This window comes from Coregonus clupeaformis, chromosome 10 (assembly GCF_020615455.1).
Source record: "Coregonus clupeaformis isolate EN_2021a chromosome 10, ASM2061545v1, whole genome shotgun sequence".
NCBI classification, from domain to species: domain Eukaryota; kingdom Metazoa; phylum Chordata; class Actinopteri; order Salmoniformes; family Salmonidae; genus Coregonus; species Coregonus clupeaformis.
The window spans coordinates 47,973,879-47,994,410 of record NC_059201.1 but is presented as its reverse complement, the minus strand read 5'-3'; the positions used below and the strand labels follow the sequence as shown (position 1 = coordinate 47,994,410).

The 20,532-nt window shown below is 42.2% G+C and overlaps 2 protein-coding genes across 2 annotated transcripts; one reads left to right on the top strand and one right to left on the bottom strand.

The window, feature by feature from the left end:
* Window positions 1-5,566: 5,566 nt before the first annotated feature.
* LOC121575990 (DNA damage-regulated autophagy modulator protein 2-like) lies at window positions 5,567-8,159 on the top strand. Its single transcript, XM_041889291.2, has 8 exons — window positions 5,567-5,865; window positions 6,215-6,431; window positions 6,590-6,657; window positions 6,757-6,899; window positions 7,018-7,195; window positions 7,448-7,530; window positions 7,607-7,699; window positions 7,858-8,159. The coding sequence occupies exons 2-8, from the start codon at window positions 6,301-6,303 to the stop codon at window positions 7,978-7,980; spliced, it is 819 nt and encodes a 272-aa protein (XP_041745225.1). The 5' UTR covers window positions 5,567-5,865; window positions 6,215-6,300; the 3' UTR covers window positions 7,981-8,159.
* A 2,460-nt stretch (window positions 8,160-10,619) lies between these two features.
* On the bottom strand, window positions 10,620-11,351 carry LOC121575989 (putative nuclease HARBI1). Its single transcript, XM_041889290.2, has 3 exons — window positions 11,201-11,351; window positions 10,949-11,127; window positions 10,620-10,827 (listed from the first exon to the last, which is right to left on the bottom strand). The coding sequence occupies exons 1-3, from the start codon at window positions 11,241-11,243 to the stop codon at window positions 10,666-10,668; spliced, it is 384 nt and encodes a 127-aa protein (XP_041745224.1). The 5' UTR covers window positions 11,244-11,351; the 3' UTR covers window positions 10,620-10,665.
* Between the last annotated feature and the right edge of the window lie 9,181 nt (window positions 11,352-20,532).

The following is a 20,532-nucleotide window of genomic DNA, read 5'->3' as shown; positions in this document are numbered from 1 at the left end:
CATTCAGAGGGTGAATGGGCAAGACAAAATATTTAAGTGCCTTTGAACGGGGTATGGTAGTAGGTTTGAGTGTCAAGAACTGCAATGCTGCTGGGTTTTTCAAGCTCAACCGTTTCCTGTGTGTATCAAGAATGGTCCACCACCCAAAGGACAGCCAGCCAACTTGACACAACTGTGGGAAGCATTGGAGTCAACATTGGCCCGCATCCCTGTGGAACGCTTTCGACACCTTGTAGAGTCCATGCCCTGATGAATCGAGGCTGTTCTGAATAAATATTTGAAGATTTCAAAACGGTTCTTTGCAGATTACTGGATCAGGTTGATGTGGTTCCTGAGATGTTTAACACTTATCTGGGCATTGTAAAGGTCAATCTGAAACACATCCACAAACTAAAGTAGAACAGGCAACCCAGCTCAGTGATATGTACACACAACAAGCATTTGGATGGAGTGGATTCTTCTCAGCTCCCTGCATTCTGAAGATCCTACATAAGCATCGTCTGCAGAGACTTGTGCACTTTAGCCATCTCTTGCTGTTGCTATTAATAAAAAAATATTGTCTGTTGAACCAAATTAAATGTTCTAAATAGAACATTTAAATAAGTATTTTCTAAATAATTTGGTTTGTGCTCATGCTCATAGTATGCTAATATTTCAAAATGGCACATATCAATTTGTATTCTTAGCAACGCTTCAGCTAAGCAAAGGGTCAACCAACGTAATGCATGTGAACAATGAGTTAATAAATTGATCCGTCCTTTCACTTACTGTGTCCATGAGGATCTTTTTCTGAAACAGTGCCATCTCCAGGTGCAGATTTACCTGAACAGCACCCTGCTGGCTGACATGGGTCTTCTCCAAATCAAATCACATTTTATTGGTTACATACACGTGTTTAGCAGATGTTATTGCGGGTGTATCGAAACGCTTGTGCTTCTAGCTCCGACAGTGCAGTAATATCTAACAATTTCACAACGTATACCCAATACACACAAATCTAAGTAAGGAATTAATTAAGAATATATACATATATGGACAAGCGATGTCAGAGCGGCATGGACTAAGATACAGTAGAATCAAGGCTATACCAGCACAGCCAAACAAGGTGACATGAGAAAACCAGCTGAGACATAGATTTAAATCCCAACGTTAAAGACTACTATGAGATAATATACCTGGATGTACTGCTCCAGCAGCTACTTGAGAGTATTCAGTCTCTGGCTCTGGGAGGCCCTCTTGTGCTGAAACATCTTCTGCTGGTGCTGGAACATACTCTATGGGAACACATACAGCCCCTACAATTAGCTCTAAAAGATGCCTTAGTTACTCCAGTGTTACTCTGTAATTACAGTTGAAGTCGGAAGTTTACATACACCTTAGCCAAATACATTTAAACTCAGTTTTTCACAATTCCTGACATTTAATCCTAGTAAAAATTCCCTGTTTTAGGTCAGTTAGGATCACCACTTTATTTTAAGAATGTGAAATGTCAGAATAATAGTAGACAGAATGATTTATTTCAGCTTTTATTTCTTTCATCACATTCCCAGTGGTCAGAAGTTTACATACACTCAATTAGTATTTGGTAGCATTGCCTTTAAATTGTTTAACTTGGGTCAAATGTTTCGGGTAGCCTTCCACAAGCTTCACACAATAAGTTGGGTGAATTTTGTCCCATTCCTCCTGACAGAGCTGGTGTAACTAAGTCAGGTTTGTAGGCCTCCTTGCTCGCACACGCTTTTTCAGTTCTGCCCACACATTTTCTATAGGATTGAGGTGATGGCCACTCCAATACCTTGACTTTGTTGTCCTTAAGCCATTTTGCCACAACTTTGGAAGTATGCTTGGGGTCATTGTCCATTTGGAAGACACATTTGCGACCAAGCTTTAACTTCCTGACTGATGTCTTGAGGTGTTGCTTCAATATATCCACATCATTTTCCTTCCTCATGATGCCATCTATTTTGTGAAGTGCACCAGTCCCTCCTGCAGCAAAGCACCCCCATAGCATGATGCTGCCACCCCCGTGCTTCACGGTTGGGATGGTGTTCTTCGGCTTGCAAGCGACCCCCTTTTTCCTCCAAACATAACGATGGTCATTATGGCCAAACAGTTCTATTTTTGTTTCATCAGACTAGAGGACATTTCTCCAAAAATTACGATTGTTGTCCCCATGTGCAGTTGCAAACCGTAGTCTGTCTTTTTTATGGCCGTTTTGGAGCAGTGGCTTCTTCCTTGCTGAGCAGCCTTTCAGGTTATGTCGATATAGGACTTTTGTACCTGTTTCCTCCAGCATCTTCACAAGGTCCTTTGCTGTTGTTCTGGGATTGATTTGCGCACTAAAGTACATTCATCTCTAGGAGACAGAACGTGTATCCTTCCCGAGTGATATCATGGCTGCGTGGTCCCATGGTGTTTATACTTGCGTACTATTGTTTGTACAGATGAACGTGGTACCTTCAGGTGTTTGGAAATTGCTCCCAAGGATGAACCAGACTTCTGGAGGTCTACAATTGTTTTCAGAGGTCTTGGCTGATTTACTTTGATTTTCCCATGATGTCAAGCAAAGAGGCACTGAGTTTGAAGGTAGACCTTGAAATACATCCACAGGTACACCTACAATTGACTCAAATGATGTCAATTAGCCTATCAGAAGCTTCTAAAGCCATGACATCATTATTTTCTGGAATTTTCCAAGCTGTTTAAAGGCACAGTCAACTTAGTGTATGTAAACTTCTGACCCACTGGAATTGTGATACAGTGAATTATAAGTGATATAATCTGTCTGTAAACAATTGTTGGAAAAATTACTTGTGTCATGCACAAAGTAGATGTCCTAACCGACTTGCCAAAACTATAGTTTGTTAACAAGAAATCTGTGGAATGGTTGAAAAATGAGTTTTAATGACTCCAACCTAAGTGTATGTACATTTCTGACTTCAACTGTAGGTATAGAATAGAACTAGGTACAATATGTTCTGTCCTGACAGAGCATTACCAGTAGTTTCTCCTCTGACTTCTGCACATCTGCGTCCCACTGAATGAAGACTGCATTGAACTGGGTGCAGTAATCTTCTGTCACTTTACTCCTGCGGAATTGATATCATACAAATCAGGTTATACACATTTTTTTTATTTTATGTAACTAGGCAAGTCAGTTAAGAACAAATTCTTATTTACAATGATGGCCTACACCGGCCAAACCCGGACAACGCTGGGCGAATTGTGCGCCGCCCTATGGGACTCCCAATCATGGCCGGTTGTGATACAGTCTGGAATCAAACCAGGGGATCTGTAGTGACGCCTCAAGCACTGAGATGCTGTGCCTTAGACCACTGCACCACTCGGGAGCCCAATATACACACACACACAGTCACACACACACTTTCACTCTACACATCTCATTACCTGTTTCTTTGTTGGACCCTCTATAACTGCTCAATCTTCTGATGGCTGGTCTTCACAGAGGACTTGGTGAACGTTTTCAAGCGTTTGCGTTTTGCCAGGAAGGCTTTGTTGATGTCCGAGGGCAGTAAAGAGAAAAAGAGGCTCACAGATGCAATGCATAGTTCATTGATGAGAAACAATCGCTGTACCAATCAGTGTGCAAGGCCCAGTCGTGGGAAAAGTACCCAATTGTCATACTTGAGTAAAAGTAAAGATACCTTAATAGAAAATGACTCAAGTAAAAGTGAAAGTCACCCAGTAAAATACTACTTGAGTAAAAGTCTAAAAGTATTTGGTTTTAAACATACTTAAGTATCAAAAGTAAATGTAATTGCTCAAATATACTTATGTATCAAAAGTAAAAGTATAAATCATTTCAAATTCCTTATATTAAGCAAACCAGATGGCACCATTTTCTTGTTTTAAAAATGTACGGATAGCCAAGGGCACACTCCAACACTCACACATAATTTACAAACTAAGCATTTGTGTTTAGTGAGTCTGACAGATCAGAGGCAGTAGGAATGACCAGGGATGTTCTCTTGATAAGTGCGTGAATTGGACCATTTTCCTGTCCTGCTAAGCATTCAAAATGTAACGAGTACTTTTGGCTGTCAGGGAAAATGTATGGAGTAAAAAGTACATTATTTTCTTTAGGAATGTAGTGGAGTAGAAGTAAAAGTTGTCAAAAATATAAATAGTAAAGAAAGTACAGATACCCCCAAAAACTACTTAAGTAGTACTTTAAAGTATTTTTACTTAAGTACTAGACACCACTGGCAAGGCCAGAGTATGAAATATAAGGATAGAAATAGAGAAATTAGAGATGAAATCTAGTGAAAAAGAGTCATGAAAATCTGATTCTCCTTTGGAACACACAATACCTCCAAATCTGTCCAACATAGTCATCATACCCCTCTGTGGAAGAGGAAGACATTATATAGTTATTGAATGACAGCAATATGAACCCATCAATTAAATCACACAGGATAATACTGTATGTTCACCTCTGTCAAATAAATGTCACTTTGTGACAAATGCTTGGCCTACCCTTTGGTCATGTCAATATCATCATAATCTGGCTCTGACAGATGTTTCCTTCCTCTCAATGCCTCTGCCTCAACTACTGTAAAAATAAAGAAAGTAGACTATTAGATATTATGTCATGAAGAAAAACATGCACATTATTTTAGGCTACCAGTTTCCAGGACTAACAATGTTACCTGCCAGGTTTTCATTGTTGAAACTCTCATTGAAGTCCTCCATATAGTGTTTGCCTGAGGTGGTTATAGTGCCTTTTGCTTTGCCTTTTTGAGCATGTCCCTTGTGGGTTGCCATCTCTTGCTGGTTTGCTGGTTGTCAATAAAGAAAATAAATGTGCCAAAGAACTGGTTCAAATGACAACTTTAGCCTATATGCTTGCTAACGTTAGCGAGCAAACAGCTAACTACTGTTAACAATCTAGTGCCAGGTGTGAAATGAACTTACTGACCTATTTTCAAAACAGAATAGGCTATCAAAGTAACAATCCTTCTTTTGCTACAATACTTTTGTTTCAAACGTGTTGAAATATATGTAAATATGGTCTTGAAAGCTAGTTTAGCTTCAACTAAATTAGCTAAGCTTGCAGTGAAGTCACCAGTTGAAAACATTGGCACGCGAAAAACGTTGGCACACCAACTGAGCACAGGGACAAATTACATCACTTTGTTGGTGGATACAATGTTTGATACAATTGGTGTTACTTTGTGTCAGTGTTGATATTCCCACAGTTTGTGGCTTTTTAGTTGATTCAATGGCCAACACTAATGTATCCACTTAATTGCACAGGCTAATGCTATGACCGGTATTAATACAGGATTTTCTATTTATCATATCATTTATCATAAATATGTATGCAATATGTATGTCCAATATGAAAAAACGGATTGTATTTAGGCTGATAGACCACTATAAAGGCTGCAGAATGAGCAGTGATGCTCCTCTGGGTGTAAACTCTGTGGATTTGGAAACTAGAAGTGCTCCTGAGTAGAATGGACCCCCCTTTTCACTGAGGGACTTTTATTTTGAAAGGAAATCGCCGAGGTCTCGGCTTTATTTTTGATATGTCTTGCTTATTCTTGCTGGGGGAACGGAGGTATATTTGTTGACGTTCGCTACAAATATGGGTATTTCAATGACACGCCTCTTCTGAAACACTAACAGGAAGTAATGATCTTGTGATTTTAGTTGAGAAAGAATGACAGAATACCCCATCTGGGTCATGTAGCCTTCATTTAATTATAGCGATTTAAAGAGTAGACTACAAATATTAGCTTTTTCTGCTAGCCCGCTGTTCATTGTTGGTCTTTTGTGAGACCGAATAACGTGTGAACTTTCGTGTGATGAGGTGACAGCAAAGGAACCGCTTTTTTGAAGGTACAGTTTATTGCCGCGTTCAATACAACTGGGAACTGTTTGAAGCCGTCTTCTTTGCATCTTGTTCACTCTCTACTTAATCTTATTAAACAATAGCATGTATACATTGTGGCCTACCAAATGTAAATGTAGCTCGCTCTGTATCTCAGGGAACTTGACTACATCGAGGCACATACATAGTAGAGGAACTGAGAAATGAGATCAAGTGTCAGGAATACATTGTAGTCTCTTTATACTCTACATTTATCCAGAATGAGGAAACGAGTGTGCTTCAGCTATTTATTTATTTGTGTGTGTGTGTGTGTGTTTGTGTGGTGCCTCACATAATCCAATATCTGATGCTCTACAGGTGAAGACAATATACCAGCGTCCGTGGTCAAACTTGGATAGGCTACTAGTGGTTTGACACACACACACACACACACAGCAGAGGATATGTGGTGGTTCCAGCAGGGTATGTGTATTCTACCGGTGGCTCTGGTGTTATGGACGGCAGCCACGTTCATCTTTGCTTACATCACTGCTGTGCTGCTGAGACATGTGGACCCACTGGTACCATACATTAGGTCAGACACAGGCTCAAACATCATCCTCCTTGTCTTTTTACCATTATACCTGCAATCACTTCCCTTTATAAGTAGTAGGCACAATTTACATGTATTACAATTGTACATTACATTGTGAGAGGAGATTACATTTTTGCTGGTCATGTTTCTGTTCACAGTGACACAGGGACGGTTGCCCCAGAGAGATGTGTGTTTGGAATCATGCTGGATGTCTCAGCATTCTTAGGTAACACCATCGTTACCTCTCTGATTCCTCTTTGGAATCTAGCAGTTAATTGGAAATGTGTGACTATGTTTTGATTTGTGATCATGTTTGTCGTGGCAGGCATAGCCACCATGTACATACGCTACAAGCAGGTCCAAGCCTTGACGATCGAAGAGGAGTCGAAGCTCCATAAACTCAACATCTTGGGTTTGATGCTGGGATGGACTAGCTCCTTTGGCATGTGCATTGTCGCTAACTTTCAGGTACCCATTGACACGTGTGTGTGATGAGTCTTGTTCCTGTTTGTTTTGATGACAATGTATGTAAATGTGATACTATAAAATCAATCTATCTCTCCTCTCTCTCTCTAACCAAAACTAGAAAACGACTCTGTTCTCCATGCACCTGGTGGGGGCGATATTAACGTTTGGCGTGGGGGCACTGTACATCCTTGTGCAGACCTTGGTGTCTCTGTACATGCAGCCTCATGTCCACGGGAAGAGCATCTTCTGGGTCCGACTCAGCATCGGAGTCTGGACCTTTGCCAGCATCATCAGCAGTATCCTCCACTATATTTCTGCAACAAGAAAATATGAAATCATGATTAATTGTTGCTAATAAGAGAATGTTGTTGCTATAAGACAATGCCATTCAATTACAGTGAATGGAAGCTGTGAACTTGTGCAACAAATTGCAAGGACCTCTGACAGCTTGTTCAAGACCCAAACTTTCTGAAATATTGCAAGAGTTGCCCTATGGAACACAGCTCTAGCCCCTGCCTGTTGTACTCCTTGACCCCCTCACCTCTCAGTGTTTGTGTCATCTGTCATCATGTACAGCAGTCTGCCTGGAGTGGACGTGGCCCATAAACTGCACTGGATACCTGGAGAGACGGTTAGTAACCTTAGTGATAATTTGTGCGTGTGTTTGCGTGTGTGCGTGTGTACACTAACAGCTCTGTCTGTTGCAGGGCTACATCCCTCACATCATCAGCACCATCTCTGAGTGGTCTCTGGCTCTCTCCTTCATCAGTTTCTTCCTCACTTACATCCGAGACTTCCAGGTACCTCAGCTCTCCTCCTCACTTCACTGACTCCACTAGGACCAGACAGAATATATGTTAATGCTGGGCTGCAGCAAAATCCTGCGTACCCCATAGCTCTCCAGGGCAAAAGTTGGAGACCATGATTCTAACAACTGTTCTCCGTTTCCCATCTGTAGAAAGTAACGCTGCGGGCAGAGGTGGACCTACAGAGCAATCACCTCTACGATTCACCACACTACAGCATCACCACACCGGTCAACCAATCTGAGACCTCCCCATTGATGGCGGGGGGCATCTGAACAGGACAACTCCTAGTGGTGTGGTGGAGTCAAGCTGTAATTATTAACATACTGAATGGAATAATGAGAATATAGAATGCTGAGCGTGTAATCAACAAGCACTAATATAAACTGGGTGGTTCGAGCCCTGAATGTTGATTGGCTGACAGCTGTGGTATATCAGACCGTATACCACGGGTATGACAAAACATTTATTTTTACTGCTCTAATTACGTTGGTAACCTGTTTATAATAGCAATAAGGCACCTTGGGGGTTTGTGGTATATTGCCAATATACCACGGCTAAGGGCTCTATCCAGGCACTTCGCGTTGCGTCGTGCATAAGAACAGCCCTTAGCCATGGTATATTGGCCATATACCACACCCCCTCTGGCCTTATTGCTTAAATATACAGCTGAAAGTCCTAATTCTCAGATAGTGTAAATTCTACATGCTCTTTTAAACTGACATTTGGTTCTTGTTAGAAAGTAATTATATTTTTCTTGAACCTAAAGTGGATCGATCCTCTGATAAGACGTCTTTTTTTTTTTCTCCAATAGTCAGAACACAACTACCGGTATGCTATTCTCTGCCAGCCACTCGGTGGTGCCAAAGAATCATCCAAATGTTTGGTTCTGCCTTCTTAAGTCTAACAACCCTCAGTGTCAGCAACAACAAAAAAATGGAGATGAGCTTTTGTTTGCGGGATCCTATGTTTCGCCTTTCATGAGAATTGATATCATTAGGTGGTTTGCAGCAAGGCACTAATTAACTAGAATATGATTTATTTGCTCTACTTCACTTTTCTTTAGGATAAGTTATTTGTGTTTGGCTGTAGCTTTGGTCATTACTGAATTTTCTATGAGTTTCTGTGCTTTTTATGTTTTTATTTTTAATGATCAGCACTTTTACTTCCATAATATACCCATAAAGTAATGGGAATGTATCTATTTCTTGTTGAATGGATATAATATCAGGGAGATGTAAGGAGGTGCTTATTACTAGATATTTGGTTATTTGAAGATGTTTGTTTCTACTAAACGTTTATTTTGTTACAGTATATTAAAAATGTCAGTTGGCCACTTTTTGCCACCAGTTTCTATGACCACATGGGAGGTGTGGAGGAGGTATTGCCATCATTTTAACTGACAGTTATTCAGGCAAATCTGTTTCATGTTAACCTAATCACCTATGCAGTAACTACATAGTCTTTACTTGTCTCCATTCTCATAAGAATGGAAAGCATCAAATTCACTGTTGTATATGAAGGCTTTATAAATTAATAAAATAACAAGATAGTTATGACATTTATTGGTATATTGAGTCGTTTACGTCGTACCATACTATTATGCAGTGTATATTTAGCCATACTGTATGTTCTTTCCAAGTGCTTCATACGAATGATGAAAGTCATACACACATCTCATTGGGCATCATTCACCAATATCTACCTAAGAATTTTCAACTTTGTTCTTAATAAACTCCCTAAGAAAAGTCTACGTCGGATTCATGACATGTTCTTAAACAACAGAATTGTTCGCACCAGTGTTCTTAGGTTTGATGAATCCCACGTCTTCGTAATTGAAAGCGTGTGCCAGTTGTTCCTAATTAGCATAAGAAAACCCCCGGCAAATTCACATATAAGGACATGACACTGCAGGGGCGTGTGCAAGAAAAGTTGGAGAATGAACAAAAGACGCACAGACGGTGGTGGTCCACCGATCACCAAACGAAAAAGGAACTTAAGTAATTCTGAAATAGAAATTCTACTGCAACAGGTAAATGCCAAACGAGGCATAATATTTAGTAGTGGTTTTAAAGCCACCAACAACGGAGGCATGGAAGGAGAACTCTGTTTCTGGACAACGTCGCTCAATTGAAGATGTAAAAAAGAAATGGTTTGACATAAAATCAGAGACCAAAAAATCCATTGCCAAACATGAGACATATGCTGACCACTGGAGGGGGGCATGCAGGCCCTGAGTTATCTGAGATTGACCAGCGCATCGGGGCCATTATTGGTGAGACCGCTCTCTCAGGTGTGCCATCAGCGGAGCAACTGGACACTGACCAGGGCCCTATATCAACAGCTTCATATCCTCCAAGGCCATCTCCCACCAGTGAATCAGACGGTAAGCAAGTATTTCTGAATTTATACAATTTCATGACATAATTTAACTGAAAGCAACGGTTAAACCATTGGAAAGGAATTTTACACCAGTTTGTCAAACCAAAATGTGGGCCTAAGTGACTGTGAATGAGTCCTCACCTGAATTCCTAGTTTATTCAGTTTGAAATCCTATTGCTTTTGCAGTAGGCCTATATTGAACAAACTGAAACATCAAACAAACAAAAAAATCAGTGCACTGTGACTGACTGTTTTACTTTCAGTATCGTTTTTGTTATGTACAGATATCCAATCCAGGCAACCCCTCTGTGAAGAGGGACCTGACACCATTCGGCCTTCCTGCAGTAGGCCTGCCTCTGTATGTGCCCCCAGGTCCAGTCCAACTGCACATGTCATCTCCGATGCGGTCTTCGATAACCAGGAGCGGATTGCGCAAAGTCTCTGTGAAATTGCTTCGACGCTGACCACAATATCAGAAACACTCAAAAACATAAACACATTAAAACATATAAAGAACGCGCACTGAAACCTGTGTCATTTCATGTGTTTAATTCGTGGTATTTAAAGGACAAAACAAATCAAAAACGAGAAATTATTTGTTGTCTGACTTCCACGCAAAGTCGGTTGTCTGGTCCCAGCAATGCGTCAGGACGCACATCCTGGTGTGGTGGCGGCAGTGGAACACCTCGCTTCATAGCGATGTTGTGTAACACACAACAGGCCATGATTATTCTGCAAACCTAAAAACGGTGTAAAGATGATCAAAAGCTAGAAAAACTAAATAAAATGAATTGTTGGAATTAGATTATTCTACATGTTCTCCATTTTTCAAACCTGAATAAAACAAGTAGTCCTACTCACCTTCTCTGGCTCGTAAAGCAGCTTACCACCTGCTGTGTCCAAACACATCCAGCGTCCCTTCAGAATACCAATGGTGGAGCGGGTGCGTGCGTGCCTCTGGTTATTAGAGGCCTCTTGGTGCGTCTGAGGGTTTGTTAGTGGCGTCATTAGGCAGGGCGCAAGGGCATACCCCCGATCTCCTAATGAAACAAGTCATGAATGAAGAAACCCACTCTTAGGAACCAACTATTGAAATTACTGAACGATGCTTACCAATGAGCCATGCGGCTCCAGCAGCTCCTTGTTCCAGGCGCATTCCCACAGAACTGTTCTGCAAAATATAAGGGTCATGTGCACCTCCTGGGAAGCGGGAGACCACGTTCAAGAGATGGTTGTCAGAGTCGCAGATGACTTGTACATTGAGTGGTATTGCTTGCGGTTGAGGTACGGAAATGGGTCTGGTGAGGGTGCCTTAATGCGCACGTGAGTGCAGTCTATTGCCCCGATTACGTTGTGCAGACCCGCAATAGAGTAGAACCCTCTCTTGACCGGCAGCTGTTGTTGCGCTGTGTAGGGGAAGAAAATATATTGTGTGGCCAGTTGATTTATTCCATCCACAACTCGTGGGAGAGCCCGGCTGATGGATGGCTGTGATATGCCCACCCGGTCTGCTAACTCCCGCTGAAATGTCCCAGTGGCTAAAAATCCCAAGGTGGAGAGTACCTGCACATGAGGTGGTACGGGATTGGACCGTTGGGTATGGCTTCGCAGCGCTGGCTCCAAAGTATCACACAAATCAAATCAAATCAAATTTTATTGGCCACATGCGCCGAATACAACAGGTGCAGACATTAGTGAAATGCTTACTTACAGGCCTTAACCAACAGTGCATTTATTTTAAATAAAAAAGTAGAATAAAACAAAAAAGTGTTGAGAAAAAAGAGCAGAAGTAAAATAAAATAACAGTAGGGAGGCTATATATACAGGGGGGTACCGGTGCAGAGTCAATGTGCGGGGGCACCGGCTAGTTGAGGTAGTTGAAGTAATATGTACATGTGGGTAGAGTTAAAGTGACTATGCATAAATAATTAACAGAGTAGCAGCAACGTAAAAAGATGGAAGCCTGTCTTGGAAGCCTAAACCATCCGATCAAGTACTCGTCAGTCTCTGCAAATAAATCAAAGTGATCCTCAAAGATGAGTTCTGGTCCCAGAGCACCCTCGGCAATGTCGTCAAGCAGCAATAGATGTGCCATTTTGATAGCATTCCTGATGTGCAGAAACAGGCCCATTTTGGCCCTATAAATGGCGTGATCAATCACCACATAATGCAGGATTTAATCAGCTTAATTGCTGATGTAAATTGCAGTGTTAGTGTTTCTTTGCATACTAAGATTTTTTTTTCAACAAATGATCAGAAATACATTACAGTAAAATACTATCATTGTAAACGACTGTAGAATGAAATGAAATGCAGTAACCAATTATTTGGAGCAAACTGTCATCACTCAAATGTACATAAGAATGCTCTTGAGTGTGCGTGGATTTTGTTCTTAGCTAAGAACAAATCCAAGATGAGAAAACATTAGTGAATGTCAGAATCTTCGTAAAAAGTGCGTAAGTGGGGTTTAAGAACACATTACTTCGTAAGAACGGTTGGTGAATGAGGCCCATTGTACTTAGAAACTACACTGAACAAAAATATAAACGCAACATGTAAAGTGCTGCAATTTTTTTGGTTTACATCCCTGTTAGTGAGCATTTTATCCTTTGTCAAGATTCAGTTATGACAGAATTCGTACTCGAGCAATGAAGAGCTCTGCAGCAGTGTCCTCAAACTCCTTGGCGTCCATGTTACCCCCAGCTGGCTCCGCTCCAGCTATAGCCTGGTCCAATTTAACAGGTTATATTTTACTGCTCGCCTCCAGCTAGCGGCTACCCTTTGCGTTAGCCTCCATGTAGGGATTGGCCTTAAGTGTTAGTGTAGCGGTTTGCATCAGAGGAGCCGCCGTCGGATCGGGAGGTCTCCAGGGCTTCGTGGAGGGTGCCCAGCACCGCCAGATGCAGTGCCCGACCAGCAGGTCCCTCTGCATACAGTCTCTGTGCCCGCCATATGTAGTCAAAGAACACAGCACACCGTGCCTGAAGACGTTGTAGGGCACTGTCCCATGGAGCCGGTTTAGCAGGGGGGCTGAGGTGGAGATGGGGACACCCCCCTCGCTGCAGAGACACTGGAGAAGGGAATTGAGCAGAACAGAATATTACTTAGATTTCCATCTACAACAGAAATGGGTATTTTGCTCTGCTCCAAAACCCCTCAGACAAGACAACACACAAACACAGCACTTGAGAGGAGCAAGGTCAGCTGCAGTGCCTTGCTCAAGAGCACAACGGTAATTAATGGTTTCTGAAATCAGGGATCTTAAAAACCAGCAGTGTATATTATACAGTATGAATTATCAATTGTATACGCTACCTAGAGGGTGTGAGTGTAGAGGCGGCCCCTGAGCCCCCCACCTCCACCTCCACCTGGGCTGTTAGAGCTGCAGGGACCAGCATGGCCACTGGGTCTCCCTCCTCCATGCCGCTGGGGCCCTGTCTTGGTTAGCAGGTCATAGGCCACAAGCACGTTGTTGCTGAAGGCAGATCTGGATACAGACACACGTGTATGCAGACATGCACAGGCACACATGGAAGCACACAAACACGGACAAGAGCATTGTGTTATTTCATTGTGAGATAAAACGAGAACATAGGGCTGATGCATTTGCGACATGTATTACATAAGTTCCACATCCCTCATTGCACTAGTTCCATAGCAACTGGCCTGCCTTATCAAGAACTGAAACTAGACCTCTACCTTTTGCCTCCTTCTGTAGAAATATTAATATTAAGCAATAGCATGTTTGAGCATAACATAAACTTGCTGCGCTTCCCCTTGTCTCACTAACTTTCCATGCACAAAGTTCCTTTTCACCCTTCATTGACCACTAACATATACATTTCTTATACATGTAAAGTAATCAATGTGTTCTAATATGATGACAGGAATAAGTGTATTTCAAGCCAGAATCCAACAGGTAGAAAAGTAGATGTTTCTCTGTCTCTCAACTTCATAATTGCATTGAGTCATGTTTGTAACTTGCCCTATGTTTTGACAGACACACTTCAGGATAGTCAGACAGGGCAGACGGGGCATCTCCAGAAGAACATTGAGGGGCTTTACCTCAGTGTGAAACAGAGGAAACACTACCTTTACCGTTTGACAGGTAAGGCCCAACAACAATATGACCTCAAACACATTATTAATCAAGCAGCAAAACTGATTTGTGAAAGAAAAATCATTAGTCGCACACATCAGACCATGTTTATGATCAAATGTAGGCATGACCTTTGTTTTTAATTGATCTAATGTAAAACATTCAAATGTAGGCAAGACCTATGTTTTTAATTGATCTAATGTAAAACATTTCATTAAACTGAGAAATTACGTGACCATAAACAGCTGAGTACCTTGTGAGCCACAACTCTGCATGCCTTATATAATGTTATAACTGCATGACAACAAATGCTTTAGAAATGAGTTGATTGCTTTGTACTCTCTTTGTTTGTGCCTCTATAGTAGCTCTATAACTTATAGTCATATAATATATCTGAATTTACAGTCCGTCTAATCACCCCTTTTTATTCAGACGGCAACAAGAGGAGGCATCAGATTCAGAGAAAAATAGTTGAGGACAAGGCAGCCTTGACAGCTGCCATTGTTCAACTTCACGAGCAGCAGGCAGAGTTTAGGCTCCCACAGTGGATGAGCTGCTCAATACTGATAACTTTGTGTGGCCATGGGAGAGACTTGGCACCAGTAAGTATATGATTGCAGAATGTATCTATTGTGAGGCCTTCTCTGCCTCCTGAAGAGAAGATTGAGTGAACTGACACAAGACAACACCAGGAACACCTACCACAAGCTGATTCTGGGAGAAGGGGATATTTTTGATGACTCTGATGTAGATGAAAACTCAGATGAAGATAGAAGTCCTATTGCTGAGAGCTCAGATGACGACTGCTATGCTTTCTGAAATCATACACCACCCCTGCCTCTTTCTCTCAGTCTCGCTCTCTCCCGCAGGAGGGAGAAGGCCGCCACCAACTCCCTCGGGAGCAGCCTGGTCTCCCGACGTTGACCCCTGACCCCTCACTTTCTGAACCCAACCAGGGAAATTGAATTTGCCTGATTATGCTCTAGTGGAAACATTCATTGCCATGTTTCCTCTCCTCTCCTTGGGTTCTTCCGGTCCTAGACTATGGCGACATCATCAGCAACTCAGAATGTTGGTTGAGGACCTCTTTACTTAGGAATGTGGTTGTTCTTCATGATCGTTTTTTTGTATTTCCTTGGAGTATTTTCTATGCTGTCATGATTGTGATTTTTGTGTAATTGTGAGTTGCAAAATAGTCCTTGGTCTCAATGGGACTGCTAAAATAGTAGTATTGCAACATTGTAACTACAATATCAAAGCGGTGACCCGATCCTGCAGGTTCATGCTCTACAACATTCACAGAGTACGACCCTACCTTACACAGAAAGCGGCACAGGTCCTAATCCAGGCACTTATCTCCCGTCTGGATTACTGCAACTCGCTGTTGGCTGGGCTCCCTGCCTGTGCCATTAAACTCCTACAACTTATCCAGAACGCTGCAGCCCGTCTGGTGTTCAACCTTCCCAAGTTCTCTCATGTCACCCCGCTCCTCCGCACACTCCACTGGCTTCCAGTTGAGGCTCGCATCTACTACAAGACCATGGTGCTTGCCTACGGAGCTGTGAGGGGAACGGCACCTCCTTACCTTCAGGCTCTGATCAGACCCTACACCCAAATGAGGGCACTAAGTTCATCCACCTCTGGCCTGCTAGCTCCCCTACCTCTACGGAAGCACAGTTCCCGCTCAGCTCAGTCAAAGCTATTCGCTGCTCTGGCACCCCAATGGTGGAATAAGCTCCCCCACGACGCCAGGACAGCGGAGTCACTGACCACCTTCCGGAGACACTTGAAACCCTATCTCTTTAAGGAATACCTGGAATAGTATAAAGTAATCCTTCTACCCTTCAAAAATGATGGGAATATTGCATTTTGAAAAGCAAATACGTAGATTGAATATGTAGGCAAATTCCGACATCAGTGGACCTGCGTAGGGGTGTCATGAAGAATTAAGGCGTTTTGAAGGGGCTGAAACAGTGTTGCACAATTTAGGCTGCGCAGGGCTCCTGTTACCATTTGTAACAGGGAACAAGTTATTATAGCTTATTATATTGCTGACTGACCTTAAAATAGGCTATGGAATATAGGGCTATATGCGATAATAAGCGCATCTTCATAGAGGAGTTTATTATAGGCCTATAATAGGGTAGGTGTAGCTATAGATGAAAATACATATAGGCCTATGGGTATATTATCATAGCTTATATACTGTATATATAGCCTACCATGCTATTATGTTTATTACCTTACGTGCATTCTTTCTGTAGGCTACCACTGCATCATATTGACATTTTTTGCGACAGGTGCATCTATCTGCTTGGGTTCTGTGGGCTACTTAACAGAGGAATGTATTTTCTGAACGTGAAAGCCAAATCATGGCACTGCTGATCTATTTGGATAGGCGGTGAGAATTCAGCGCATAATTGTCTTGCTTATCAGAAATATGCTGTGCCGAAGACCATGGAAATAGAGGTGCGGTTATGGCCATTATGCAAATAATGGGTACAGGGGTTGGTTGAATGGCCATATAAAGGGTGTAGAATGTTTAAATAGTATATTTCCAATGTTCTCAAGGCTCCAATATCAATATAAAACAGTTTTTATAAACATTTACATACATACACTTGTTTTCTGACATGAAGCTCTATACACCCCTAGAAAACCTTCTATTTTAACAAGCCATGTCTGGTCACGGAATCCAAAAATATATATTTTTAGTTTTTTGTAGCTCAGACTTATGGCTTGGCACAAAATATATTTGGGATGAATCAGGCATATTTGTGCAATCCCATACCCCTGGTAGCCATGGGGTGGTCAGGGAGGTGACCAAGAACCCAATGGTCACTCTGACAGAGCTCCAGAGTTCCTCTGTGGAGATGGGAGAAACTTCCAGAAGGACAACCATCTCTGCAGCACTCCACCAATCAGGCCTTTATGGTAGAGTGGCCAGACGGAAGCCACTCCTCAGTAAAAGGCATGACAGCCTGCTTGGAGTTTGCCAAAAGGCACCTAAAGGACTCTCAGACCATAAGAAACCAGATTCTCTGGTCTGATGAAACCAAGATTGAACTATTTTGCCTGAATGCCAAGAGTCACGTCTGTAGGAAACCTGGCACCATCCCTACGGTGAAGCGTGGTGGTGGCAGCATCATCATGCTGTGGGGATGTTTTTCCATCGGCAGGGACTTGGAGACTAGTCAGGATCGAGGCAAAGATGAACGGAGCAAAGTGCAGAGAGATCCTTGACGAAAACCTGCTCCAGAGCGCTCAGGACCTCAGACTGGGGCGAAGGTTCACCTTCCAACAGGACAATGACCATAAGCACACAGCCAAGACAATGCAGGAGTGGCTTCGGGACAAGTTTCTGAATGTCAGCGACGCTCCCCATCCAACCTGACAGAGCTTGAAAGGATCTGCAGAGAAGAATGGGAGAAACTCCCCAAATACAGGTGCGCCAAGCTTGTAGCGTCATACCCAAGAAGACTCAAGGTTGTAATCACTGCCAAAGGTGCTTCAACAAAGTACTGAGTAAAGGGTCTGAATACTTATGTAAATGTGATATTTCAGTTTTCAATTTGTAATACATTTGCAAGAATTTCTAAAAACCAGTTTTTTACTTTGTCATCATGGGGTATTCTGTGTAGATTGATGAAGGATTTTTATTTATTTAATCAATTTTAGAATAAGGCTGTAACGTAACAAAATGTGGAAAAAGGGAAGGGGTCTGAATATTAAGAACAGCTCAAATAAGCAAAGACAGTCCATCATTACTTTAAGACATGAAGGTCAGTCAATACGGACAATTTCAAGAACTTTGAATGTTTCTTCAAGTGCAGTCGCTAAAACCATCAAACACTATGATGAAACTGGCTCTCATGAGGACCGCCACAGGAATGGAAGACCCAGAGTTACCTCTGCTGCAGAGGATAAGTTCATTAGAGTTACCAGCCTCAGAAATTGCAGCCCAAATAAATGCTTCACAGAGTTCAAGTCACAGACACATCTCAACAGCAACTGTTCAGAGGGGACTGTGTGAATGGTTGAATTGCTGCAAAGAAACCACTACTGAAGGACACCATAAGAAGAAGAGACCTGCTTGGGCCAAGAAACACGAGCAATGGACATTAGACAGGTGGAAATTTGAGTCCAAATTGCAGATTTTTGGTTCCAACCGCCATGTCTTTGTGAGACGCGGGTGGGTGAACGGATGATCTCCGAATGTGTAGTTCCCACCGTAAAGCAAGGAGGAAGAGGTGTTATGGTGTGGGGGTGCTTTGCTGGTGACACTGTCAGTGATTTATTTAGAATTCGAGGCATTCTTAACCAGCATGGCTACCACAGCATTCTGCAGCGAAATGCCCTCCCATCTGGTTTGGGCTTAGTGGGACTATCATTTGTTTTTCAACAGGACAATGACCCAACACACCTCCAGGCTGTGTAAGTGTTATTTTACCAAGAAGGAGAGTGATGGAGTGCTGCATCAGATGACCTGGCCTCCACAATCCCCCAACCTCAACCCAATTGAGATGGTTTGGGATGAGTCGGACAGCGGAGTGAAGGAAAAACAGCCAACAAGTGCTCAGCATATGTGGGAACTCCTTCAAGACTGTTGGAAAAGCATTCCAGGTGAAGCTGGTTGAGAGAATGCCAAGAGTGTACAAAGCTGTCATCAAGGCAAAGGGTGGATAATTGAAGAATTTTGATTTGTTTAACACTTTATTGGTTACTACATGATTCCATATGTGTTATTTCATAGTTTTGATGTCTTCACTATTATTCTACAATGTAGAAAATAGTAAACATAAAGAAAAACCCTTGAATGAGTTGGTGTGTCCAAACTTTTGACTGGTACTGTATATATAGTGAGTATGTTATCGTGTGTGTATGCATGTGTATGTGCCTGTGTTTGTGTCTCTTCACAGTCCCCGCTGTTCCATAAGGTGTATTTTTATCAGTTTTTTAAAAATCTAATTTTACTGCTTGCATCAGTTACATTATGTGGAATAGAGTTCCATGTAGTCATGGCTTTATGTAGTACTGTGCGCCTCCCATAGTCTGTTCTGGACTTGGGGACTGTGAAGAGACCTCTGGTGACATGTCTTGTGGGGTATGCATGTGTGTCCGAGCTGTGTGCCAGTAGTTCAAACAGACAGCTCGGTGCATTCAACATATCAATACCTCTCACAAATACAAGTAGTGAAGTCAATCTCTCCCCCACTTTGAGCCAGGAGAGATTAACATGCTAGCTCTATGTGTACATCCAAAAGGTCTGTAGGACCTGCCTTGTGATTTACAACCTGATAGCAATATTTTTTGGACTACCAAGAAATGTATTGGGGAATTATATGAATCATGCATTGAACTGCAGCCATCTATTATGCCAACAATGCCTTACTGTAGGTCCTGGAATTTTTGTGTCAAATAAACCAGACCCGCCGAGAGTAGTGATTCTAGTCGGGCGGGCTGGTGCAAGCAGCGTTCGGTTGAAGAGCATGCATTTAGTTTTACTAGCGTTTAAGAGCAGTTGTAGGCTACGGAAGGAGTGTTGTATGGCATTGAAGCTCGTTTGGAGGTTTGTTAACACAGTGTCCAATGAAGGGCCAGATGTATACAAAATATACTCGGTATACTCGGCACACCCCTAATGTCGACTGAAGGAACTTTACTAAAATCATTTGATCAAAGGTCATGCAGTTTTTTATAAAGTCTCTGCAGTTGCTTCTCACAAACTGCACCAAGCAGCAATCACCTGCATTATGGGAGGCACTATTTGTCAACCAATCGTTAGGGTGTTTTTGTTTGACCCACGCGAACGTGGCCAAAGACCTGAATGAAACAGGAACAAACTTTTCTGCGATTCTAAAGCTACAGGGGATACAAATGAAAGTGATATGAGACCTCTCTCTAACCAATTAATTGTACAAACGTTATGTTTTCAGTTTGTCAGTGTGTGATATCGGGGTATAGAAGTTTATTTTGACAATTTTACAGAAAAACTTTTATAAAACAATAGCAGCAATGTTGACAATGCCATGATGATCAGAGCCTTGCTGTTGGAAAACCACTAGTGTCCAACATTCGGCTGTCGAATTTGCACCTCCCCTGACTTCACTCGCCAAATTTTATCTGAAGTCTGCTTTGTTAGGCTTACCACTCGAACACACAACAAGTATCTCAAGTTGAAGGCCGACCGGGGTATTGCAGGCTGCCGGTAGCAACTCAATTATCTTTATAACTTCTGTGTGAGATTTTAAAATAAATTGGTTCAAGGACATACATCTGGTGTAATAGAAGCAATTATTGGTACCATGATTGAGGAGAATGGCGCCAGTGGGGATGGCTGTAGTTT

Excerpts from the sequence above, each read along its gene's own strand:
- LOC121575990 (XM_041889291.2), top strand. The coding sequence starts at position 6,301 with ATGTGGTGGTTCCAGCAGGGTATGTGTATTCTACCGGTGGCTCTGGTG. Across the intron at positions 6,900-7,017 it reads GCATTGTCGCTAACTTTCAG|AAAACGACTCTGTTCTCCAT; the intron begins GTACCCATTGAC and ends AACCAAAACTAG. Across the intron at positions 7,700-7,857 it reads CTTACATCCGAGACTTCCAG|AAAGTAACGCTGCGGGCAGA; the intron begins GTACCTCAGCTC and ends TCCCATCTGTAG.
- LOC121575989 (XM_041889290.2), bottom strand. The coding sequence starts at position 11,243 with ATGCGCCTGGAACAAGGAGCTGCTGGAGCCGCATGGCTCATTG. Across the intron at positions 11,128-11,200 it reads TGGAGCCGCATGGCTCATTG|GAGATCGGGGGTATGCCCTT; the intron begins GTAAGCATCGTT and ends TTGTTTCATTAG. Across the intron at positions 10,828-10,948 it reads TGCTTTACGAGCCAGAGAAG|GTTTGCAGAATAATCATGGC; the intron begins GTGAGTAGGACT and ends CACCGTTTTTAG.